The 25,569-nt window shown below is 41.2% G+C and overlaps 1 protein-coding gene and 1 pseudogene across 1 annotated transcript; both read left to right on the top strand.

Moving 5' to 3' along the window:
* The first annotated feature begins 1,858 nt into the window (after window positions 1-1,858).
* On the top strand, window positions 1,859-2,745 carry LOC141147888 (olfactory receptor 5B12-like; annotated as a pseudogene).
* A 17,158-nt stretch (window positions 2,746-19,903) lies between these two features.
* On the top strand, window positions 19,904-20,833 carry LOC141147886 (olfactory receptor 7C1-like). The gene has a single exon (XM_073635049.1). The coding sequence runs from the start codon at window positions 19,904-19,906 to the stop codon at window positions 20,831-20,833; it is 930 nt and encodes a 309-aa protein (XP_073491150.1).
* Window positions 20,834-25,569: the final 4,736 nt, after the last annotated feature.

The following is a 25,569-nucleotide window of genomic DNA, read 5'->3' as shown; positions in this document are numbered from 1 at the left end:
GGGATGAATTATAGGTATATATATATATCTTATAAAGTCCAATGTTTGAGGTACTCTTCGGTAATTAGAGTAAATGCAATCAGACTCTCCCACAGGTCATATATATAAAAAAAAAAAGGTGGATTGCTGCACAAAATTTGTATTTTAATGAAGATGTTCAAAGTTACAACAAATTATTTATGGTTGACAGTTTTGGGCTGGACAGATTAATCCCTTCTTCTTAACCGAATAGTATACAAGTGAAGTAACACAAAGCATAGTAACACAAAGCATATACCGAGTAGCGGTAATCCAACGCGTTTCAATAAGTGATATTCAATAAAATCTTCATCAGGGATATTGTATCAATTATTCCATACATATTCAAAAAATGGTAGTAGCATAGCATATATATATATATACACCAATCACATCATCTGGAACCAATTAACAAATTAATCTTTGAATTACTTTGAATATTAAGTAGGTAAAACGAAACAAAAAAACATCAGGTGTTGTAGGTTCCCCACACTTCATGATGATACTATTGGACAGGCACCTATAGTCTTATTGAATCTTACTAATGTTTAAAATAAATAAATTTTACTAAAATTTAAAAAATCTTTTTTTTGCCTTAAAAATCCCCAAATAGAGATTTTTTCACTTTTTTTTTTTTTTTTACATGCTATGCTTTGTGTTACTTCACTTATATGTACTATTCGGTTAAGAAGAGTGTAATCTGTCTAGTCCAAAACTGTCAACCATTAATACTTTTTTAAAACTTTTAACATCTTCATTAAAATACCAATTTAATGGCAGCAATACACCAGTTTCAATAATATATATATTGTATATGTGTGTGTGTGTATATGTATGTATATATTATATATATTTTTATTAATAATGTCTGACTGTGCTGGGGATGTTAGAGTGTAGAGTCGGCTCCTCAGGTGCAAAGACTGTTATAATAGTTAATTTTCTCTATCCGGCAATGTGGAATCTTTTAGAGGCTTATATAAATAAAGTAAATTATATTTAATGATCTCCTAGTTGGATTTATCGTTTATGATTCAGATACATCTGGGAACTTATTATGAAGCATAGACTTGTATTAACCTCTGATCACTACCTGCCGACTGTATGCACTGAAAACATATAAGAAATATTGGTAAATGTTTTCTCCTTTTGGGTCTGATCACAGGCAAATATTTAAATTGTTTAAAAAAAAATCACCAAGCTGCAGTTTTCCTGGGTTGGAATATGCGAAAGGCCACAGAGTTCACATCAGGGTTGCCAACCTCCCACAGCATTTTTAACTGACAAAACATGGAAAATTTACTGGCGGAGCACATTTTTTACTGGCAACCTGAGAAATGACAGAACTCCTATTGAAAACTAACACAGGGAATATTTAAACAGTATAAACATGATATGGAACTGCTGACAATACCTATAACAAAGTCATTTGCTTGATTTACACTCAAAAAGTCAACAGAGAATGAAATTATCAGCCCCTGATATTTACTGGCAGTTGTAAAAAAAAAATAACAGATTTTTACAAACTGTCGGTTGGCAACCCTGGTTCACATCAATAAATGTTTATGTGCATTTTATTCCTTTTTTTTTTTCAATGAACTACAGTAGATTTGACACCATTTTTTTGAGACTCATTTTATTTAGTTTATTGCAAAATATTCAAATTAATCAAAAATGTCAAATTCATGAAATATATTTCATTTTCCTTTTAATGTCTTGGTGTGAATGATCCTTTAGAGTCTGGTGAACGACGTCTTTTCCAGTACAATGTCTTCCTGAATCCTCACATAATCTCCCCCTCTCTTGAATAATTGGTGAATTAAACGGTTTTAATTTGGTTACGATGGGAAACCAAACTGAATTCATTTTGCTTGGCCTGTCAGACCTCACCGATTTTCAGATCCTGGTATTTCTGCTGATCCTCCTCGTCTATGTGACCACACTAGTTTCAAATCTTCTCATCATTTTCTTGGTGGTCTCAGACTCCCACCTGCAGACCCCTATGTATTTTTTCCTTTGTAACCTCTCAGTTTTAGACATCATCAATTCCTCTATTTCAACATCTCATATGTCTTTTGACATCTTTACTGGAAACAGGCTGATTTCATACCCAACTTGTATCTCCCAAGTCTTCTTCTTCACCTGGTTTATTAGCACTGAGTCCTTTGTGCTTGACATAATGTCCTATGATCAACCATGGTGAGCATTTACTTGTGTGTTCAGGTGGCGTTCTTATTCTGGCTTCTCAGTTTTGTCTGTTCCTTGTTGCACACGCTTTTTGCTCTAAGATTGGTCTTCCCTGACCCCACCACCATCTCAGGATTTTTCTGTGAAATATATCAACTGATTTGACTGTCGTATTCTGACACATTCCTCAATTACTTACTTATATATTTTGAAATTGGAAGTTTTGGAGCCCCTGGTCGTTTCATTACTTTCCTTTCCTATGTGTACATTTTCAAAACCATCCTGAAAATGAAATTAAAGGATGGAAGACGGAAAGCTTACTCTACCTGCAGTTCCCACCTCATGGTGGTCTTCATCTTTTATGGGACTGTTTTTTTCAACTACCTTCAACCCATAAGTAAGGATTCTCTGGCAGGCAGATTGATCTCTTTATTTTTTGCAGTTTTCACTCCTCTACTAAACACGATTATTTACAGCTTGAGAAACGCTGAACTAAAAAAAGCTCTTCGGAAAACTCTATTCGGAATTGGCTCAATGCCATGAACTATCACTAAAGGAGAACTGTACAACAATATTGTTAGTCTCAGAAGTGTTTGTATTTTTAACTGGTTTGCTGGGTCTTTATTTTAGATAGGTGAGATTTGTAATCCTAATACACACTTACTTTGCTCTGATGTTTCCTTTTTTTATATTGCAATATTTGTCTTTTCATGTAATAATAAGCAGTGCTTATATATATAATTTATATATGTATATAATAATGACAATGTATGCTGTAATCAGTAAAACACACACTGAAATATAAAAATACCTTATATACTCGAGTGCAGGTCGATCCGAGTATAAGTCGAGGCCCTTAATTTACCACAAAAAACTGGGAAAAATTTATTGACCCGAGTATAAGACATAGGGGGGTGATTCAGCAGCTACTGTAAGTGGAAAAGAGGGTCAACCATGCCCATCTGCAGCTGCATGCCTCCCTGTGTCCTGTGCATGTGTCCCTGTGTATGTGTGCATGTGTCCCTGTGTCCTGTGCATGTGTTCCTGTGTATGGTTGCATCCTACCTGTGTCCTGTGCATGCCTCTGTGTGGCACTCTGCACCGATTAGCTTGTGATAATACTACTCAGCGGCCATTCTACTGTTCTAAAGCCGCGCCTCCTCCTCATCTGTGATAGGCAGAACACACTATTTCCCAGCAATAAGCAGTCAGCCTATCACGGACATTCTCTCATCCTCATACCACGGATGAGGATGAGCGGATGTCCGTGATAGGCTGTACACTGATGTGCTGGGAAATGGAGTTTTCTGCCTATTACAGACGAGGAGGAGGCGTGGCTTTTGAACAGTGGAATGGCCGCCGAATGGTAATATCATACGTTGGCCGCCGTCTGTCTGCATGACACACTGATCATGTAGGCAGACGGCGGTGACTCGAGTATAAGTCGAGGGGGGCACTTTCAGCCTAAAAAAAGGGCTGAAAATCTCGACTTATGCTCGAGTATATACGTTAGTCCACCAAGTGAAAAAATGGTGTAAATGTAAAATGATATCCACCAAGTAAAAAAATGATGAATAATGATGAATAACAAAATTCAAAAAGTCCTGGTATCAGTGAATAATATCAGAAAAATAAACGTCTAAAAAGCATCGATAAGGTAAGTAACATCAAATGTATAGAGACTCGGTGAAGAGAAGCTTGTAGAAGACACCACCACCAATTGCATAAAGCCTTACCAGAAGTAATGGACTTAAAGGGGCTTATACCTCTTAAGTCAAACAGGCTCATGGCGATAAACAACGTATATGGAAAACCATCAGAACTCCTGGACAGATCTTATGCTGTTCAAACAGTAGAGGGTTTTTTTCACCTTTAAACACCCTTATTATGCCCTGAGGTCCCCCATAAGGTCCTGGGATGGGTTCTCTGAGGCATTGAAAGTGACCTAAATTTTCCCTGCATCGATATAGAAGTATTCCCCATATAGGTATAGGTTTATTTTCCAATGCACCCCTTGGTTCCACTCCCTCTTCTTCCTTCTACATTGTTAAGGCCCACCAACCTTTAACACTAAAGCTTCCTTGTTATCCTCACTCTCCCTAAAAGAACTGTCAGCTATCAAAACCATTTAAATCCATCACTGGCCAAAGTCTTGCACCTGAGTAGTAGCCATATGTAAGACTTTGGCCAATGATGTTTTTTTGCAACTCATTGTGGGACTTTTGGCCGAAGAATTCTTATCAAATGTCGTGAAAGTTCAGATTAAATCTGAAGCTGTGAACAAGACAACCATGCTTTCATGTTGAATAAAATTCAGGCTCCTTTATCATGGATGAGCTAGGATTTCCTCTGATCCTGCACCTTGGAGTCCACCTATAATATTGCTAATCAGGGTAACCATCTGTAGGCTATCCGTGTGACCTGCTACTTTTCCCCCAACAAACAATACAGCTTTTGTACTTGGCCTCCTCATTTCTATGCTTTTCCCTGCAACATGCCCAGCCATCTTTTTTTACATATATTTTTCTTGAGTTTTAACAATTCAAAAGATACCCAGACAAAACAAAAAAGGTACAACTAGGCATAAGAAAAAAAAGTCCAAAGTCTCTTACATCCAGACAGAGATGCACAGTGCAATATCAGTAACTTCATATAGGTCGATAAGAGTCACACCTAGTTGGGTCTAAGGCCAACTGGTACATTTGAAGGAGTTGCAGGCTAAGTAATTGTTTTTAGTTCATGTACTATTAGCCAGGGATGCCATTCAATCCTGCTCTCTCATGAGGAGGGAGTTCTGAAATTGCTAGTTCTATCTCCTCTATCTCTATCCAGTGGTAATAGGGGCATCTAGGAGCTGTTCACAATGGGCAGTTAACACAGGAACGGGAAATACCCTCTAAGTAGGTAGAAAAGCAGGCATAAGAGTAGTCCGATGTAGGCCTGTACAAAGATGAATAAAAAGAGGTGAAAGAATCCAGGATCTCAGCAGGGGATGTGCATAATTGTCCCGTAGAGGAGTATATGGAAGATATAAAGGTAGGAGAACATTCGGGCCTTGCCAGATAGACGGCCTGCTTTGTTTCTATGCTCAAACACCTTCTGATTACTGTACAATATGTTCTTTTTAGTGGGGTCTAAAAGACAAAGTTTTACGCTTATGTAACCAATCTGCACAGGCATCTGAAAGTTGGAGTTTGAAAGCTGCAGCTCTCTGTCTGAAGCATGGCCATTTTGAGCTCACTAGTGGAAATCTGATAATTTTTTCTAAGAATAACCATGATAGACATGAAACTCTCCCTAGAGGAGGCTTTAAAGGCATCCCACATCACCGGCATTAAGATGCCAATATTCAGTTATATTTGTGGTACAGGCCATTTGAATGGATGGGTTTTCCAACCATTATCCATTTATTTGCCACACATCCAGACCTGTCTGGGAGGGAAGAGTAAGATATAAGGCTAGCAGGCCATGATCGGAAATGCCACAAGGTAAAAAGTCAGCCCATGACACTGCAAAAAGCGTGGGGGTAAGAGTAAAGGTTGGGTGAATCCTGAACGTAGTGTGAAACAAGTCAGAATGACAGGAGAATTGATGGTTGTCTGGATGCTTCCACCTCCATATATCAAAAAGATTATATGTTTGTATCCAATCTACAAACATGGGTTGAACTCTCCCTGTACCACACAAATGGTCTCTAGAAGGATCAGGGACTCTGTTAAAATTCCCCACTAGTAAAAAGGGGGCCTGTAGCAAGTGCTAAGACCTGTTGCAACATTTTGTGTAAGACCCCTGGCTGAAAGGGAGGTGTGACATAAATATTAACTGCTTGCTGACCAGCCACCACAGTTTTACTGAGGCAGAATGACACGGCTGGGCGAACCGACGTTACCTTACGTCGCTTCGCCTTTTGGACACTAGGGGCGCCTGCAGCATGTGCCCACCCGCCGGTGTAAGTGCCTGGCGGGCTCCCGCGATCGCTCGTGACAGATCGAGAACCAGGATCTGTGTGTGTAAACACACAGATCCCGGTTCTTTCAGGGGAGAGGAGACAGATCGTGTGTTCATACTATGTATGAACACCAATCTCTCTCTCCTCTTAGACAGTCTCATCCCCCCCACAGTTAGAAACACACCCAGGGAACACAGTTAACCCCTTGATCGTCCCCTAGTGTTAACCCCTTCCCTGCCAGTGTCATTTACGCAGTAATCAGTGCATTTTTATAGAACTGATCGCTGTATAATTGTCAATGGTTTCAAAAATGTGTCAAAAGTGTCCGATGTGTCCGCCATGTCGCAGTCCGGATAAAAATCGCAGATCGCCGCCATTACTAGTAAAAAATAAAAAATAAAAATACCATAAATCTATCCCCCATTTTGTAGACGGTATAACTTTTGCGCAAACCAATCAATATACGCTTAATGTGATTTTTTTTACCAAAAATATGTACAGGAATACATATCGGCCTAAACTGTGGAAAAAAATAGCTTTTTTTATAAAAATGTGGGATATTTATTATAGTAAAAAGTAAAAGATATTGAGGGTTATTTACGAAAAGGCAAATCCACTTTGCACTACAAGTGCAAACTACAAGTGCAAAGTGCACTTGAAATTGCACTGAAAGTGCACTTGGAAGTGCAGTCACTGTAAATCTGAGGGGAAGATCTGAAATGAGGGGAAGCTCTGCTGATTTTATCATCCAATCATGTGCAAGCTAAAATGCTGTTTTTAATTTCCTTGCATGCCCCCCTTGGATCTACAGTGGCTGCACTTCCAAGTGCACTTTCAGTGCAATTTTAAGTGCACTTTGCACTTGTAGTTTGCACTTGTAGTGCAAAGTGGATCTGCCTTTCGTAAATAACCCCCATTGTGTTTTTTTCTAACTTGTCGCTCTTCTTTTGTTTATAGCGCAAAAAATAAAAACCGCAGAGGCAATCAAATACCACCAAAAGAAAGCTCTATTTGTGGGGAAAAAAGGACGTCAATTTTGTTTGGGTGCAACGTCACACGCCCGCGCAATTGTCAGTTAAATGGATGCAGTGCCGAATCACAAAAAATGAGCAGCCAAATCTCCCGGGGCTGAAGCAGTTAACTATGGTAAAGACTGTATTCACAATTTGTAGGGAAAGGAGAAAAAATCTCAAGCTAATAGCCCATCAAATGAGTTTCTTGAATTCATACTATATGGGGCGTATGCTTTTTAAGGAGTGAGAGCACAATAGACTGCTTGTGAGAGAAATCCATGCCTCTAACCCGCAAGGAAATCTGTTTCAATACAGACAACATATACTGTATAATAAAGCTGTAACCAGATACAACCTGTACCATCAATCAATGTACCAGAGCATAAAAAAGGAAAAAGGGTTTGGGACTTTATATGGGGCATGCAGCTGGGAAGGTAATGCAACATAGTACTAATGAGAATAACTGGTAGATACACCATATCTGCGACCACATCATTTGCATAGTAACAAATTGTATACAGTAGAATATAGTAATTCAGGGAAACTTTATTTCATAATAAAATACATAGAGAGTCATAATGGTACTATAATAAAAAACATCAGACTATTAGTTGCATGTGACTGCAACATAATAATAATAATAATAATAATAATAATAATAATGTCTGGTGAATAGACCATACTGGTGACCAATTAACCTGCATACTACCAGAATGCATACAGTATGATATAATAAAACGTATGAACCTATATTACACACAGTAATACATAGTAGCAATGTAGCATGGCAACATAGCACCACAATGTAATCGCAGTAGTGAATAAATAACAAACTCAGACTCATTGTTGCGTGCCTTCACAATACCATAGTACAGTTGGTGGGGTTCAAAGCGGCATGTTTTAATGGATGTATGAAAAGATTGTTAGTGTGAAAGGCATCTAATAGCTCGACACATTTCATGGATATTTCCAATCTTCAGGAGCAGATGCGGTGTAGCTATCTATAAAAAATGTATAGGAAGGTTTTAAGGGACTAACCAGAGGGCAGGCAAGAAAAAGTAAAATGTAATCTTAGAATAAGGATGATAACTTATAACATAGTAAGTAACTTACAAAGGACCTGTGTAGATGGGTGGGGGGCACCAATGGTCAAAACCCGCCAGGGGTGTATCGTCAATCCCGGGAGCTGAGGTGGTACCCTAAAGGCAGCTAGTAGAAATGCCAGTGAAGAATAGGTATTTCTGGGAAGCTTGTGATATGACATAATCACATAATCATAACCTGTAAAAATAGGAATACTAGAGGGGCGTGGCGACCGGACTCCAAGATGGAAGCTTATTCCAGGAGCTCCGTTTGCCCATCGGAGATAATCCGCAGACAACAGAGCCCACTGGTAACATCCGCGGCTTCAAACACAGCCACATTCTCGGCAGATCACCGCTGATCCTGGCGAAGATGCCTCGGCACCGTAAAACCCTGCAGCAGCCTCAGAAAATGACGAGCTACTACGCCTTGCTCGGGCCCCAACAAAATGGTGGCGGCACCCGAAACGACAGGCCGGAACAAAGATCCGGACGGAACATCGGAGATACGGGGCTATCATCAGCTACCTCTTGCCCGGACAATACACCCAGCAAAACCTCCTTAGGCCCATCAATTCCCACAACGAGGAGTTCGGCCAAATCGAGGCAACGGAGGGACTCGCCGGTCAGACCACATGCCGATCCGACCATGGCGGTAAGCGGGCCTCACAACAACACAGGTCAGAGTACTTAGGGATGGGACCCTATCAAAGATTTCCCCACAGAAGACAGGCCAGTGTCAGATACACTGATGAAGGACATGCTGCTGTCCCTGCGCTCCTCTTTACAGGCATATTTGGTTAGAGGAATCACTGAGTGTCAGAGAGAGGTGCAAACACTAGGCCGCAGAGTGAATCAAGTGGAGCACAAGATGGAGGAATATACCTCATCATATAAATGTCATGGTAGAAGCACACACAGCTCAAGGGGAGGACATTTCATGGATAAAAGATAAACTGGCCGACCTTGAGGACAGATCCAGGAGGAACAACCTCAAACTGAGGGGTATACCAGAATCTGTACCCCCCTCTCAGCTTCTGCAATACGCCCAGACCCTATTTTCCACATTAATTCCTGAAGCAACTGCATCAGATCTCCTAGTGGACAGGATCCATAGGGTCCCCAAACCATCATTCCTCCCTGATGACACGCCTAGAGATGTGTTAATGAGTGTGCACTATTACCACATAAAAGATCGCATTCTGCAGGCTTCCCACAAGCCGGAAAACATTCCACAACAGTATACCGCCATTAGAGTACTCCCTGACTTGTCCAGGCACACGCTTCAACGCCGCAGAAACCTGATGACAATTACAAAAGCCCTGAGAAACCACAATATCCTCCATAAATGGAAGTACCCTGCAACTCTGTCTATTACTCATAATGGTCATACCATCTCAGTAACCGCCTTAGAAGAGGGGCTTAAGGCGCTGGGGCATAATCTCTGACCAGCCTACCCAACACTTACCTCATCAGGAACCGACCCCTATACAGAGCGATTGGCAAATTGTCTCTAACAAGCGTTCAAACAAGAAAAATACCGGTGGAAGTTCATAACACACTCCACAGTTACAAACAAGTTTATCTCCAGGGAAGAGCTCAAGTTTGACTCTTACCAAAACCCTATAACACCAGTAGCAGTTATACCTGCACAGGGATCAATTCATGGATCCATTTCTTATCCAACCCTTGTTGACTTTCTTTTTTTCTTTTTTGTTCTTTTTACCTTCTGTTTTTGGTATACACAGTTTCGCTTATGGCAGAATCAAATCACCTACGGCATATGAAGAAATGACGAGACCTCTCTCCACAGACCAACCTGCAACAAACTACAAACCAGCTGGGCACAGTGAGTACTCCTACCACCTCACTCCACACGATCCCACATACTTACAATGATGATTACATGCCTTTCAATTAATACCCGGGGACTAAACCACCCAGCAAAAAGGTTCTCCTTATGGAAAGATGCTAATAAACAAAATGCGGACATTCTATGTGTCCAAGAAACCCACTCCCAACTAAACAACGCTCCACAGTGTAAGCATAAAGACTACCCACTCATTTACATGGCTAACACACCAAATAGCAAAAAAGGAGGTGTCTTGCTAGCCTTCAAGAACTCGCTATCAATATAACCTAAAGATGTCTTTACCGATGCAGGAGGCAGATACATCATCTTCACAGGAGATATTAATTCCAGACCATATACAGTCATTACACTGTATGCCCCGATTACACACCAGATTTGATTCCTTAAGAAGGTCCTGCACAAAGCTAACTCAATAAAATATGGCAACCTCCTGATATGTGGTGATTTCAACATAACCTCTGATCCGACTCTGGACACTTCTTCAGGTCAACCAAAAGGAACTCTATCCCTTCAGTCCATACTTCACCAGGAGGAGCTGTACGCCACCGAAAGAGATTATACCTTTTTCTCCTACAGACACTCTTCATACTCACATGTTTCTAACGGATAAATGGCTCCTACAAAATGTGAAATCGACTAAAATTCATGATATTACGTGGTCCGACCACGCTGCCATATCCATGTCTATCGCAGAGAAGGGAGTCTCCTCCTCACAAGATTCTAACTATCACGAAACAATCTCCCAGCATATACAAAATTTCTTTTCAGAAAATAGAGGTTCACTGAGTGATCCCTTTACTATTTGGAATGCACATAAAGCCTTTATGAGAGGCATACTAATCCAATTAGGAGCAAGAGAAAAGAAGAAACAGGCTCAGCAGCTAAACAGGGTTCTCGCTGACATACATCTTATAGAAACTCAAAATAAAAAAATCCCCATCAACAACACTTATTGACAAATTAAATTCTCTTAGAGAAAAACTTAGAACACTTCTAACCCAACAATATGACATACACCTTCAACGCCTACGACAAAACTATTATGTTAATGCTAATAGAGCCGGTAAATATCTAGCGAATAGATTAAAAGCAGCTTGCATCAAAACTAGAATAGCATACCTTCAACATCCTACACTAACACATAAAATTACGAACCCACAAGAAATAGAAAATCAATTTGCGTCATACTATAGCTCTTTATATAACCTACACAAAGATACCAGTACACCCCAACCAACAATAGACAATATAAACTCATTTTTGGAGCACATAAATCTCCCCTCCCTTTCTGAACAACAATTAGAAAATCTGAATGCTCCGATCACCAAACAAGAAATAGAAATGACCATACATTCACTCCCCAATGGGAAATCTCCCGGTCCAGACGGATTCTCAAACGAATATTTCAAAATATTCACCAATATTCTCTCACCACACATGACAACAATTTTTAACAAAGCTGCTGAGACTGCTTCTCTTCCACAAGATATGCTGAGAGCATATATAGTGACTTTACCTAAACCGGGCAAAGAACCCAACACACCAGCTAACTTTAGACCCATCTCACTACTCAATTCCGATACAAAAATATACGCGAAATTATTAGCCAAAAGATTAACAAACATTATACCCACTCTTATAAAGCGAGACCAGATGGGCTTTGTGAGGGGAAGACAAACTTCGGACGCAACCAGGAGAATTGTTAACGTAATACACTATGCTGAAAAGAGTCGAACGCCTTCTCTGCTGTTGTCCATTGATGCAGAGAAGGCATTCGACAGAGTCCACTGGACCTATATGTAATGAACCTTAACCAAGTTTGGATTCAAAGGCCCTATATTACAAGCTATTATGGCACTATACTCTTGTCCGTCAGCACAAGTGTATACAGTGGGGTTCCTATCCGCAACCTTTAATATCACTAATGGAACAAGACAAGGGTGCCCCCTGTCTCCTACAATCCTCAATATGATGATAGAGCCATTGGCAGAATCTGTAAGATCACACCCCCTGATCACGGGCTTCCAGTTTGGAAATACCACCCATACCATTAACCTATTCTCGGACGATGTAATTCTGCTTTTGACAAATCCCACCATTTCCTTAGCACAAGCTCACAATGTCCTTATTGCCTTTGGGGAAATATCCTATTACAAAGTTAATTTCACTAAACCGTTAATATTAGATATGGGCGTTTCAACCAATACCCGTAACACACTACAATCACAACTGCCATATATGTGGAGTAAAGGGAGTATCACGTATCTGGGGATTGCACTTACGAACAAAATCTCCACAATGATAAAAGCCAACATAATACCTCTGATTGCCAAACTGGAAGCCCAAATCAGAAACATGTCAAACAACGAGATATCATGGCTGGGTAGAATTACAGCTTATAAAATGATGATAGTGCCGCAAATATTATATATATTCCGCACTTTACCATTGTACATCCCTCAACATTTTATCAAAACCATTGCAAATTTAGGCTGGAGATAGATCTGGAAGGGGAAAAAAGCCAGATGCTCACGAAATAACCTCACATCACATAAATAAGCAGACGGAGCAGGACTAGTGGACATACACGACTACTTTTGGGCAGTACGCCTAGACCAAAACAAACACTGGTTCCAAACAAATGATGCACCATTATGGGTGGACATTGAAAAGACAACTGTACCGACAAAAAATGTACCCTTACTACTCATAACAGACGGGTGGATACCATGGGACACAAAAACAATGTCTCCTACAACGCAGATATCATTAAAAGCGTGGAGATTCATACGGGAATGAACATGTAGGGACAAACAAGACAAACAGTATAAAATACCCTTAACACTTTTAGAAGCATTGATTCCAATGCTGACAGTGAGTGACCTGATAACTAAGGGTATAACACATATATCAGACTTGTATAACGGTACACATCCTAAATCTGTGGAACAATTTATGACACAGTATCACCTTCCAATAGACAAACAGTTTATATGTTTAAGAATTGTACACTTCATCAACTCTTGACCCACACCGAATATATCCATTCCGAGCAAAATATGGCAATTTTACTCTGCAGCTAAACAACACACAAGAGGCATATCCTTCTTGTATAACATTACCAGAGATAAACTCACACTTACAAAAACTATAGCAATGAAAAAATGGGAGGAAGACCCAGGTATAAAAGTTTCAGAAAAGCAATGGCAACAAACCTTTAGAGCAATACACAAAGCCTCTCACTGTGTCAAACACTGGGAATTAACTATCAAAATGGCAAACAGATGGCACATATAGAATAGCGAAGTTCTTCCCCGGAGCTTCCCCACATTGTTGGAGAGCCTGTGGACAAATAGGAAACTACTCCACATGCTTTGGTATTGTCCTACAGTTAAATGTATTTGGAACCAAGTATTCCGAATGATATCTACAATAACGGTACTCACTCAACCAGACCCGGCGCTGGCAATTCTACATCTAAACATAGAAAAATTCCATACAGACTTTAGGCCAGTTGTAACACATATACTCCTAGAGACACGCTTAATGATCTTAAGAAATTGGAAATCCACTAATGCCATCAATCTGTCAGACGTTACCAAAGCTGTTCATAGAAATTACACCTTTGAGTATCTCTTAGCAATAAACTCTTTACAATGCACAAAGTTTGATAAGTACTGGTCAATATGGCCCAAAGGTTAAGCTTACTGTTAATATTAATGTTAATGTTGAAATACAATATCCTGATAGTGGAAGTAACTGCCACTGGAGAAAAAGGTAAAGTGAAGTACAGTTAAGAAAACTAATGTGAATAGTGAATTATTTTGCTCACAATGATTGGTTCTCTGTCATATGAACAACAAAAGTAATGTAATAATCTCCGAGACATACATAAATTGAGTGTGTATATCAATATTCCCCTTTTATGTTATGTAACATATTCCTTTATAAAATCTTCAATAAAAATCATTGAAACAAAAAAAAAAAAAAATAGGAATACTAAAGGTGACTGAAATACTACATGAATATAGCAGAGTAGTTATCATTGTGAATCGAGATGTGTTAATACCAACAGAGTAGAACTAAATGGTATAGCAATAGTGATGTTACTTAATTGGGAGTGAGAAGAGGGGAAGTAAATTTGTAAAGGTGGATAGCAGCGTAGTGGCCAATTGGGGGAATGTGGAAATGAAGTAAGGCTCCAGTGTAAATACCTGGACCAAAAGGGAAATGTGACAAACAAAAGCAAGGGCAGAAAGTGGCCATAGTATTACCTGTGATTTCAAAGAGACCAAGTGACACCCATTGGCCACCGCTAAAAAGTTTGACAGGGAGTGTATGTCCAACTGAGGGGAGTATAAGTACTCAGGTGCCGCCAATAGGTAACCGCCAACGTCATGTGGGCGGCTAAACAGAGGAGAAAACTGGCTGCCAGAGCAGAACAAGCCGCCCGACAATTGGCGCCAATTCTCATCATAGACGCCTGGATGTACAACGCACAGCGTTGACGTGATGACGTCAAAAATTGACGTCACACGTGAGACATGGAGGCATGGGATGGAGGTACATTTCCATTTTAATGTCCTCATATAAAGTCCCACCTAGTTAGTTACAATAGTGTTTCTTTTTCTCAATGTACCAGAGCACCCCAGATACAAGAGCACATGTATTAACAAATCTATATCAGAAGAGACATTGAACTAGTAAGGAAAAAGAGAAAAATTCCCAACCTTTCCAACCAGCTCTTCTGTCCCAACTATAGAGAGCTTAGATAACCCAAAAAGTGAACAAAAGGCCAAAAGGAGGGGGGTATGATGCCAGACATCTTGAGCAAGGAGCTATCTTGCCTCTCTCTTCAACAGGGGAGTAAAGGTGCTAGAGTAAAAAGCTTGAAAATTGACCCAGCTAAAGAAGAAATAACACACATCTATCCCCATAAAACCTGAGTGTAAAGTCTAAAGCACAAATGTCACCATTAACTGAAAGAAGATAAATACAAATATCTAACAGAGCAATTTAACAAAATGTTCAGTATGGAGATGAGATTTCAGCATCTGGAGAACAGTTAATAGCAACATGAAATGTCAGGAAAAGTCCACAGCAACAGCAGATGCTGATTAAAGGAACTCAAGTAATAAGGAGTCACAGCAGCAGTAAGGGGAGTTGGTGTCCAAAGGAAGTGTATAAAAAAACAAATAACAGCATTTAGCTAATGAGATCTGTTGCCACGAGGAGGGGTACTGGCCGTGTTGTTCAGCCAGGAGGCTGCTTTAGTAGGTGTAGTAAAGAAAATGACTTAACCCACAGAGGTCACTCGTGCTAGGTAAAGCATGGTGTATTGTAGGCCTGCTGCTCTCAAGTGGGCTTTAACCAAGGTGAAGGAGGCCTGCTGTTTTTGGACCTCAGGAGAAAAGTCTGGATAAATGGAGATGGGATTTCCATTGTAGCTTAGCTGACCTGCCTCACTTGCAGCTTTCAAGATGCTGACCTTATCCTGAAAGTTGAGAATGCATGCAATCAAAGCGTGCCCAGATGGACAGGGGCACGGTAGAGTATAATGGTGGAGTATGATGGGCTCTCTTTATGGCAAGCAAGGCAGGAATAATGTCAGATCCAAAGCTAGATGTGACCCATATAAGGCAAAAGCATTCTGGCGAGTTGCCTTACGACTTTTCAGGGAACCCTACAAAGAGCAAATTGTTTCTTCTGGACCTGTTTTCTAGGTCATTCAGCTTGGCTCGCAGGGCCGCCATCTCTTTAGCAGCATCAGGGACAGTAGCGACGCAAGGGTGTTCTGCACTGAGCTTATGCACTCTTCCGCAGCAGTGGTACGTTCTCTGAGGTTTTGCACATAGTGTTTTAGTAGAGAGAAATCAATCAATTTGGGCTGTGGGAGTGACCTTGGAATCATGAATGGCTTGCATGATTTCTGAAAGAGAGGGTTCCGCACCCCGAGATTGAAGGAGACCATCACAGGACTGTCAGGCCTGGAGAGAACCTGGGTAGGATCATCAGGACCCAAGTCTGGTGGTGCTTGCAGGGGACACTTGCTGGAGGTCAGCAGAGATGAAGAAGATGGAGAGGCCTTGTGGGAGTCCGTGACATTTTGGTGATGATACCCTGCCGCCATGGTCAGACGATTCTGCTCGATTTTTACCATGGAGAGTGCCGGATGATCAGTGCTGGGCATAGGAAAGGTATGTGCCAAGAATCAGCAAGGAACACTGCAGGATAACTGCTCAGATGGAAAGGAAAGGTCAGGACACTGAGAATAAGCATGTGCTCAGGTCTGCCATAAAGCCATGCCCCACAACATGCCCAGCATGGTTGCAAATGAAAAACTTTCAGCTATCCACAGGTACAGTTTTGGCTCCTGCACATACTGAAGCAGATGGCTGTAAAGATGCAGTTTTGGGGGGAATAATTGGGCATATGGAGATTTTTTGCACATCCAAGCTTGTGGCAACAACTTAGGGAAGACCCATTTTTGCCAGCATGACTGTGCCTTTGTGCTTAAAGTCAGTTTGATAAAGATATTGTTTGACCAATTTGATGTGGAGGAACTTTTGTGGCCTGCACAGAGCCCTGACCTCAACCCTGGTGAACACCTGGTGCACTTCACAGTAGATTTATTTACCAAAAATGGAGAGAGACCTTGATTCTTCCCTTGCACAATTAAAAGTATTTTACATTATTCACTTATCAATAACAGAAAAGTGAAGGAGACCTTTCTAAAGATAACAAATATATTTTTGGATCGTCTTGTGTCATGAGCCCACAGTGAGATCTCAGCAGTGTAATGAGACACAGGGGGGATGTGGATGGAGATCTCAGGGGGCTTCCAAATCCTTTTTATACACGAACAGAGGATGCAGAAGGGAGGAGAGGGAATCTGCATTCCCTATGTACCTGACACTCCGATCTTCTCTATAGAACTGGCTGAAGGAACCCGACCAACACAAGATCTGATAACAAGACATCTACAGGATGCATTTTATCTGTATTGACCAGGAAGGTGTTGGCTGTTTTATACATGAAATATTTTTCTACAAGGTGATCAATCCTTCCTTACACATATACAGTGTTGTATATTCCTCATCTCCATCCCCTGTATTCCTGTACACAGACTTCATCCATCATCAATAAGGGAATTTGAATATACAGGTGAGTGGTTACAATGTGCCTTATCACACTTTCCTGGTGCAGTATATTGTGCTCTGCTCTGGCCCCACATCAGTTTGGGATGGTGAAAGAGAATTGCAATAATCTGATGAATCCAGTCTGTGTATAACTCAGAAAAGGGGCCCTGTAATGATGAGGAGTTCTGGAGTTCAGTCTTTACTATATGCGTCAGAAAAGTAATCACACCCAACTTTACACTGACACCCCCCCCCCCCCCCTGATAATTGCTGCTATTCCTTTTTAACATTTTACAGATAAGACGATTCTAGATTAATTTCTTAACGTGTTTAAAGAGTTTAGAGATTTCACAAACTCCAATTTACCAACTTTGCAATTTGTTTTGCTGATGATAAGCAGCTACTGAACCCAACATATTATAATAATACCCAGGGGGATTTGTATCACTCTACGACTCTCATCTCTCCCTCTGTCTTGTTCATTGCTGTGTCTTTACCAGTATGTTGTTCTTTTATATCCAAACGATGTCCACTGATAATCAATGTATTTACCAATAAATAAATCAATGAAGAAATCAACTAATACATTCTTATTATCGCAGTCAGCCAATATTTCAGTGTAAAGTATAGAGAGACTGATGTGACTGGCTCAGTTTTCTCTGTACAGCATTGCAGTATATGTCAGAGATATATAAATGTATAATAATAGTGTGTGCTTGTGGGTGGACATTAGAGTGTAAGCTCCTCCGGTTCAAAGCTTGATTTAACTAGCTTAAAGGGGTCGTCAAGGTATAGAACAATTACAGCCAGCTCCTCTGTTCTTCTAATCTCTCCTACACTATGTAAAATGTTCTTTTTAAAACAATGCCGTAAATACCTTATCTTTGATCTTTTCTGGCCAGTCAAGTGACCTCTAGCCGCTCGATTCCTCCGATCTATGGGCTACAGAGGGAGGAGCCGAGATCCCCCTCTGATGTCAGCTGGGGAGGTCACGTGACCTCCAACCGCGTTAATCCTCCAATCAATGGGCTACAGAGGGAGGGGCCGAAATCCCCTTATGACGTCAGCTGGGGAGGTCACATGACCTCCAGCCGCTCTATTGCTCCTATCTTTGGGCTACAGAGGGATAGGCCGAGCTCCCCCTCTGACGTCACCTGGGGAGGTCACATGCCCTCCAGCTGCATTATTCCTCCAATCTATGGGCTACAGAGGGAGAGGCTGAGATCCCCCTCTTACATCAGCCGGGGAGGTCACGTGACCTCCAGCTGCATTATTGCTCCAATCTATGGGCTACAGAGGGAGGGGCCCGAGATCCCCCTCTGACATCACTCCGGGAGGTCACGTGACCTCCAGCCGCTCTATTCCTCCAATCTATGGGCTACAGAGGGAGGGGCCGAGATCCTCTTCTGACGTCAGCCGGGGGGGTCACATGACCGCTGTGCTGGCCGCTTATCCCCTTAGAAGGGGGAGAAGAGTGGCTGGAGGTCAAGTGACCAGCAGAGATCAATGATATGGTATTTTCAGGCTTTGTTTTACAAAAAACATGTACACAGTGTAGAAGAGATTAATAGAACAGAGGGGCTGGCTGTAGTTGTTCATTACTTTTACTTCCAATTACTAATAGATGCAGGAGGGGGGGCTAAGAGGGAGAGAGGCACACAGGAGCTGACTGGCAGGGAGGGAGGGGGAGAGAGGAGAGCAGCGGGATCACGGAGGCACGTAACCTAACCACGGTAATCAGGGATCAGCAGCTGGGATTACCATGGTCAGCACACAGAGGGGGGCACAGGTAGCATCAACCAAGTTTTGTACAGCTTAGGTAAGGGACAGATTAGACAGCACTGTGCTGTTTAATCTGCTATAAGGTAAGAAGAGCTCTTTTTTTTCAGGTTACAGCCACTTTAATGTACTCTATACATCATATTAATCTATTTTATATACTTTAATATATAATTATTGGAATGTAATATTACATTTATTTGCATGTTTTTTTTGTTATTGTTCATATGATCATGTATTTTATTTTTTTTAATTTTTATTATTTCAGAAACAAGCATGGTCCTCAATGCATACAATAATTGAACAGTTTAGGAGACATAGAAAAGCATCAATAGCAATGAGGGACATACTGTACAAACTGAGCAATACAATTTTACGAAAAAAAAGAGACCCTTAAACTCTTCTATATGCATTATAATAAATGTAGCACCAATAGAGAAATGCATTGGATTGTAAATGCTAAAAAAACATTTGGTTACAGACAGATGACTTTGATTTTTTTTTGTAGGTTTATGCATGTATTCACTGGATGTCTTCATTCACTGAAGGTGGGAGTTTTGCAGCAGTCATCCATTTTTATTCTCTTTTATCTGCTCGATGTTGTTTCACCTGACTTGTATTAATGAATGATTGAATAGATTGAAACAAATCTATTTACTGCCTATGATGACAATTACAGGCTTCTCTCATCTTTTTAAGTGGGAGAACTTGCACAATTGGTGGCTGACTAAATACTTTTTTGCCCCACTGTATTTTGTATTGGTGTGAATGATCCTTTACAGTCTAGGGAATGGTGTCTTCTGCACAACAAGGTCTTCCTGAACCCTCGCATTATCGTTCCCTCTCTTACTGAATTATTGGTTCTGATGGGAAATCAAACTTCTCAGTCTGAATTCGTTTTGCTTGGCCTGTCAGACCTCACAGATTCCCGGATCCCGGTATTTCTGCTGATCCTCCTCATCTATGTGGCCACACTGGTTGGGAATCTTCTCATCATTTTCTTGGTGGCCTCAGACTTCCACCTGCACACCCCCATGTACTTTTTCTTGGGCAACCTCTCAGTTTTGGACATCTTCACCCCTTCTGTGTCTGCATCTCATTTGTCTTTTAGCATCTGTACCGGAAACAGGCTGATTTCATACCCAACTTGCATCACCCAGGTCTTCCTATTCACTTGGTTTGCCAGCACTGAGTCCTCCATACTTACAGCAATGTCCTATGATCGCTATGTCGCCATCTGTCATCCTTTGCGTTATACAACCATGATAAACATTCAATTGTGTGTTCGGATAGCGCTCTTTTTCTGGATATTCAGGTTTGTGTGTTGCTTTATACACACGCTTTGTGCGCTAAGAATGGCCTTCCCTGACCACACCACCATCCCAGGCTTGTTCTGTGAACTATATCAGCTGATTCAATTGTCATATTCTGACCCATTCCTCAATTATTTACTTTTATATTTTGAATCTGTAAGTATCGGAGTCACTAGCTTTCTTATTACTTTCCTTTCATATGTCTACATTTTTAAAACCATCCTGAAAATTACACTAAAGGATGGAAGACGGAAAGCTTACTCCACCTGCAGTTCTCACCTCGTGGTGGTCTTCATCTTTTATGGGGCTGGTCTTTTCAACTACTTTCAACTCCAAACTAAGAATTTTCTGGCAGGCAGGATGATTTCTGTATTTTACACAGTTATCACCCCTCTCCTAAACCCGATTATATACAGCTTGAGGAACAATGATCTGAAAGGAGCTCTTCGGAAAGTTCTATCCAGAATCGGCTCCACACTATAAACTGTCACTGACCGAAAACTGGACAATAATATTGTCAGTCTCAGGACAGCTTGTATATTAACTCCTTCCTGTCTAAGAGTAAAACAAATGTTAATGCCTAAGCACAATTTTGCAACTTTGACATGTGCTACTACCCATATAATCCACCATCAACAGAGCTCACAGGTGCCTGATCCACGGTCGCCCATCTGAGAGTAATCAAACATGAAGATGATCTGCACAACCGATATTGCTCTAAAATCTTGCTTTTATTCAGGAAACCACAGTGTACAATACGGTGGTACAGTCAGCTGACGCATTTCAGCCTACGCGACTTTATCATTAAAGCCATGTATGCTGAAACGCGTTGTCTGACTGTACCTGCATATTGTACACTATGGTTTCCTGAATAAAAGCAAGATTTTAGAGCAGTATCGGTTGTGCGGATCATCTTCATGCGTTATTAAAACCGTGCAAATTATCACAACTTTGTGCATCCAGGTGGATTATACCTTGTTTTTTCAGGACAAATTGGGTTTTTATTTGGTGGTAAATGGTAATGGATATCTCCTGATTTCTTTTTTTTATTATCAAAGGAAAACTGGCCCAAAATAGTAAAAATACTATATATATTTTTTTAATTTACACGATATTGCCAAAAGTATTGGAACGCCTGCCTTTACACATGAACTTTAATGACATCCCAGTCTTAGTCCGTAGGGTTCAATATTGAGTTGGCCCACACTTTGCAGCTATAACAGCTTCAACTCTTCTGGGAAGGCCGTCCACAAGGTTTAGGAGTGTGTCTATGGGAATGTTTGACCGTTCTTCCAGAAGCGCATTTGTGAGGTCAGGCACTGATGTTCCTCCACCCCAAACTCGCTCATCCATGTCTTTATGGACCTTGCTTGGTGCACTGGTGGGCAGTCATGTTGGAACAGGAAGGGGCCATCCCCAAACTGTTCCCACAAAGTTGGGAGCATAAAATTGTCCAAAATGTCTTGGTATGCTGAAGCCTTAAGAGTTCCCTTCACTGGAACTAAGGGGCCAAGCCCAACCCCTGAAAAACAACCCCACACCATAATCCCCCCTCCACCAAATTATTTGGACCAGTGCACAAAGCAAGGTCCATAAAGACATGGATGAGCGAGTTTGGGGTGGAGAAACTTGACTGGCCTGCACAGAGTCCTGAGCGGAGACTTCGAGCCAGGCCTTCTCTTTCAACATCAGTGCCTGAAAAGTCCCATCCAGTGAGGCCATATATACATGTACTGTTGGCAGGAAGGGGTTAAACTCATTTTCAAGGGCAAAAGACAAGGACAAAAGATGTCCAAACATTGCAAACTGATAGCAGAACAGATTATTTCAATCCTAAAACATCTTGATATTCAATACAGAAGAAAAAAGAACAAAACAAAGAGGACAATGCACTCAGGTATAATGTATTTGTAACATTTTCTGCATGTTTTGTCTTTTTACATCATTATCAATAAACCTAAAGAAAGCTTATGCCCCGGTGTCTTCTCCTTCACTCTGTTGGTTTGTACACCTTAAAATCCAATATCTAATGGTGCTAGTGTACAAGTTATAAATAAAGTTGCGCTAAATTAAATAATCTCTATAAAGAAAAAATTGTAAATAGACCAAGTGGAAGTGGAACATACAAATAAATCAATCAAATACTACAAGCTTATGCAGTGAATAAATTGAGTAATGAAAATAGGTGTCCATATGCATCAATAGTGCATTGTTGAATACAGAAATAAAGATCTAAAAATAAAAATAAATTAAATGTCCATATACACCAAAAGTGCAGGAAATAGTGTCCTTTAAAAATATATACACATTGGATAAGTGTATGCAGGAATGGGTAGATTTGGGCAATGATGTCCACAACAGGTAAGACCTCTGGGTGACCGCCCTCGCCCTTTAATGCCAAAACTGAAAAAAAGGGGGGTCTCAACCTAGAAGTGAAGCTCTATATATGAGAACCCTTACCAGAGCTGGTGGACCCCCTTAAGAGCAGGGTCATAAAGTCAGACAGATTCAGCCCTCTGCAGGGACACGTGGATCCTCCAATGTCTCCGATCCTTCGGTTGCCTCAAATAGTTGGTGGAGAATTCGCCAAGTTGCGATGATACCTTTATCAGATGGATGTTCTCGATCTGAAAGAAACACACTCAGGCTTAAAGCCACGAGTGAGCAAATAGAAAGGGACTTTGATCGTGTAGTAGGTTAAAAATAAAGCTTTAATGCTAAATAAAACGAGCAGGAGCTCGCAAGAGGACATATACAAGTAGGTTACATAAAAAGCCAGCTAACTAAAACAAACAAATAGAACACCCGTGTGTCGGGGTCACATGTGGCGTGATTGCGTCAGCACAACGCACCGCCCTACATGTTTCGCAATACCTTGTGTCTTCCTGGGGCCTTGTACACCTTACTTGTTTCCTGTAAGTTACAGTAAGCTACTTTACATCAACTGCCATAGAGCTTTGTATCTCAGTTCAGCAGGCCCATTATTATTCAAATTTTGAGGGTCAACCTTTAGCACTTTTAGTCAGTTTATATAACGGTTAGAGCTAGATTAATGCTTTTTCTCCACTTATTCAGATTTTGGGTAATCTTAACTTTTCCAGTTTATAGTTATAGTTTCTTTTTTTAAGCATAAAAATGGAAAAGGAGGGGGCATTTTTATTTAATAAGGCATATTTGGATCTTAAAGTATCCCAGCCAAGAAAAGTGAAATACTTATATAGGGCAGATGAACATGAGCAGTGATAAATCCAGTAACCTCAAACCAGAAGGATGGGATTTTAGGGCAATTTAAACCATGTGAAGAAAACGACCCTTTCCCCTGAAACCTGTAGATGTTACTCATCATGTATATTCTGTATTGGATATAATATACTGTATATACAGTGAAGATATTAAAGCTGGATACATTTATCTTTAGACCCCTTTCACACTGAGGCAGTTTTCAGGCATTTTAGAGCTAGAAATAGTGTCTGTAAAGTGCCTGAAAACTGCCTCCCATTCATTGTAATGGATAATTTCACACTGGGGTGGTGCGCTTGTGGGTCCTTAGAAAAAGTCCTGCAAGCAGCATCTTTGGGGTGGCAATGAATAGGCAGCATTTCCGAAGTGCCTGCAAAGTGCTTTAGAAGCGCTGCAACACGGGAGTTTTTAACCCCTGCTTTACCGCCAATGCACGAGCGGCCCCAGTGTGAAAGGGGTCTTAGAGAATATCAGCTTAGATATAAGTGGATCAAGGATATCATCTGAACTCTCATTTGCTTGCTACTGACCCCTGAACTTTGTGTCACCTACTACTGGCCTCTGATCTCTACATTACTTACTTCTGACCTCTGATCTCTGCATTACTTACTACTGACCTCTGATCTCTACATTACTTACTTCTGACCTTTGATCTCTGCATTACTTACTACTGACCTCTGATCTCTGCATTACTTACTACTGACCTCTGATCTCTGCATTACTTACTACTGACCTCTGATCTCTGCATTACTGAGCTCTGAATTTTTTGTCACTTACTGCTGACCCCTGAACTTTGTATCCCCTACTGCTGACTCCTGAAATCTGCATCACTTACTGCTGAACTCTTTGTTACTACTGACCTCTGAACTCTGAATTACTTATTACTGACTTATGTATCACTTACTAGAGACCCCCGAACTCTGAAACACCTACTTCTCACCCCTGATCTCTGTGATTCTTACTACTGACCCATGAGCTCTGTGCCATTTACTTCAAAGACCTCCAAACTCTGCATCACTTACTGTGACCTCTGAACTCGCCATCGCTTACTACTGACCCCTGAACCTGCCATCACTTACTATTGACCCCTGATCCCGCCATCACTTACTACTGACCCCTAAACCCGCCATCACTTACTACTGACCCCTGAACTCTATTTCACTTACTATTGACCTCTGAAATCTTCATTACTTCCTCTGAACTCTGGGTTACTGACAGCATTTTAAAAAATTATCACAGAGACACAGTCCAAGATGGCCGCCTAGCCTTGGAGTTCTGCACCTTTCCAGGCTTTTGATCCCCGCCACAGCCATCAGAGTCCTTGTTCTGGCCCTGCTCCACCGCTGATCATTTGGGGAACACCCAAGGAGTCACCCGATGTCCACGGGCTCTGTGCGTAGGGACCTCTCCCATCAGCTGGGCTCCGCTCTGCTGCAGCGCGGCCTATCCAAAATGGCGGCCACAACTCTACGAGGCCCATACACTGAGCCAGACGAGCCCATAGCAGATCAGGACGCTGATCAGGATGAGGCAAACACTCCAGCACGTCTACAGAGGAAAGCCACAGTGAGTACCCCACAGCAGGTTTCTTTATCCCCTGCATCCACTGAATCCTTAATCGGGAGGACATTAGAGGGTCTCAACCCTCATCCTATGAGTGATATGATGGCCAACCCAGATACACTTGAGATGGGGGCCCACAATTACCGTCCAACGCCTGCTGACATCCCCTCCATGATGTTAGCCTTCTCCAAAATGCTATCCAGGGGCCTAGCCCAAACAGCAGCTCAGATCGCATCTTCTATACATGCTGATCTCCAACAAATAGGGGCACGGATGGACAGAATGGAAAAGAAAACTGACCAATCGGTTGCCAGAATTAACCAAAACTCAGCCAGAATGCAGGAACTCCAGGACCATGTAAAGAGTGTCAAGTCCAAAATTGATGATCTGGAAAATAGATTTAGGTGCCATAACTT

Source organism: Aquarana catesbeiana, linkage group LG06, assembly GCF_042186555.1.
Source record: "Aquarana catesbeiana isolate 2022-GZ linkage group LG06, ASM4218655v1, whole genome shotgun sequence".
In the NCBI taxonomy this organism is placed as follows: domain Eukaryota; kingdom Metazoa; phylum Chordata; class Amphibia; order Anura; family Ranidae; genus Aquarana; species Aquarana catesbeiana.
The sequence above is the reverse complement of the archived record's forward strand: the minus strand, read 5'-3'. Positions and strand labels throughout refer to the sequence as shown.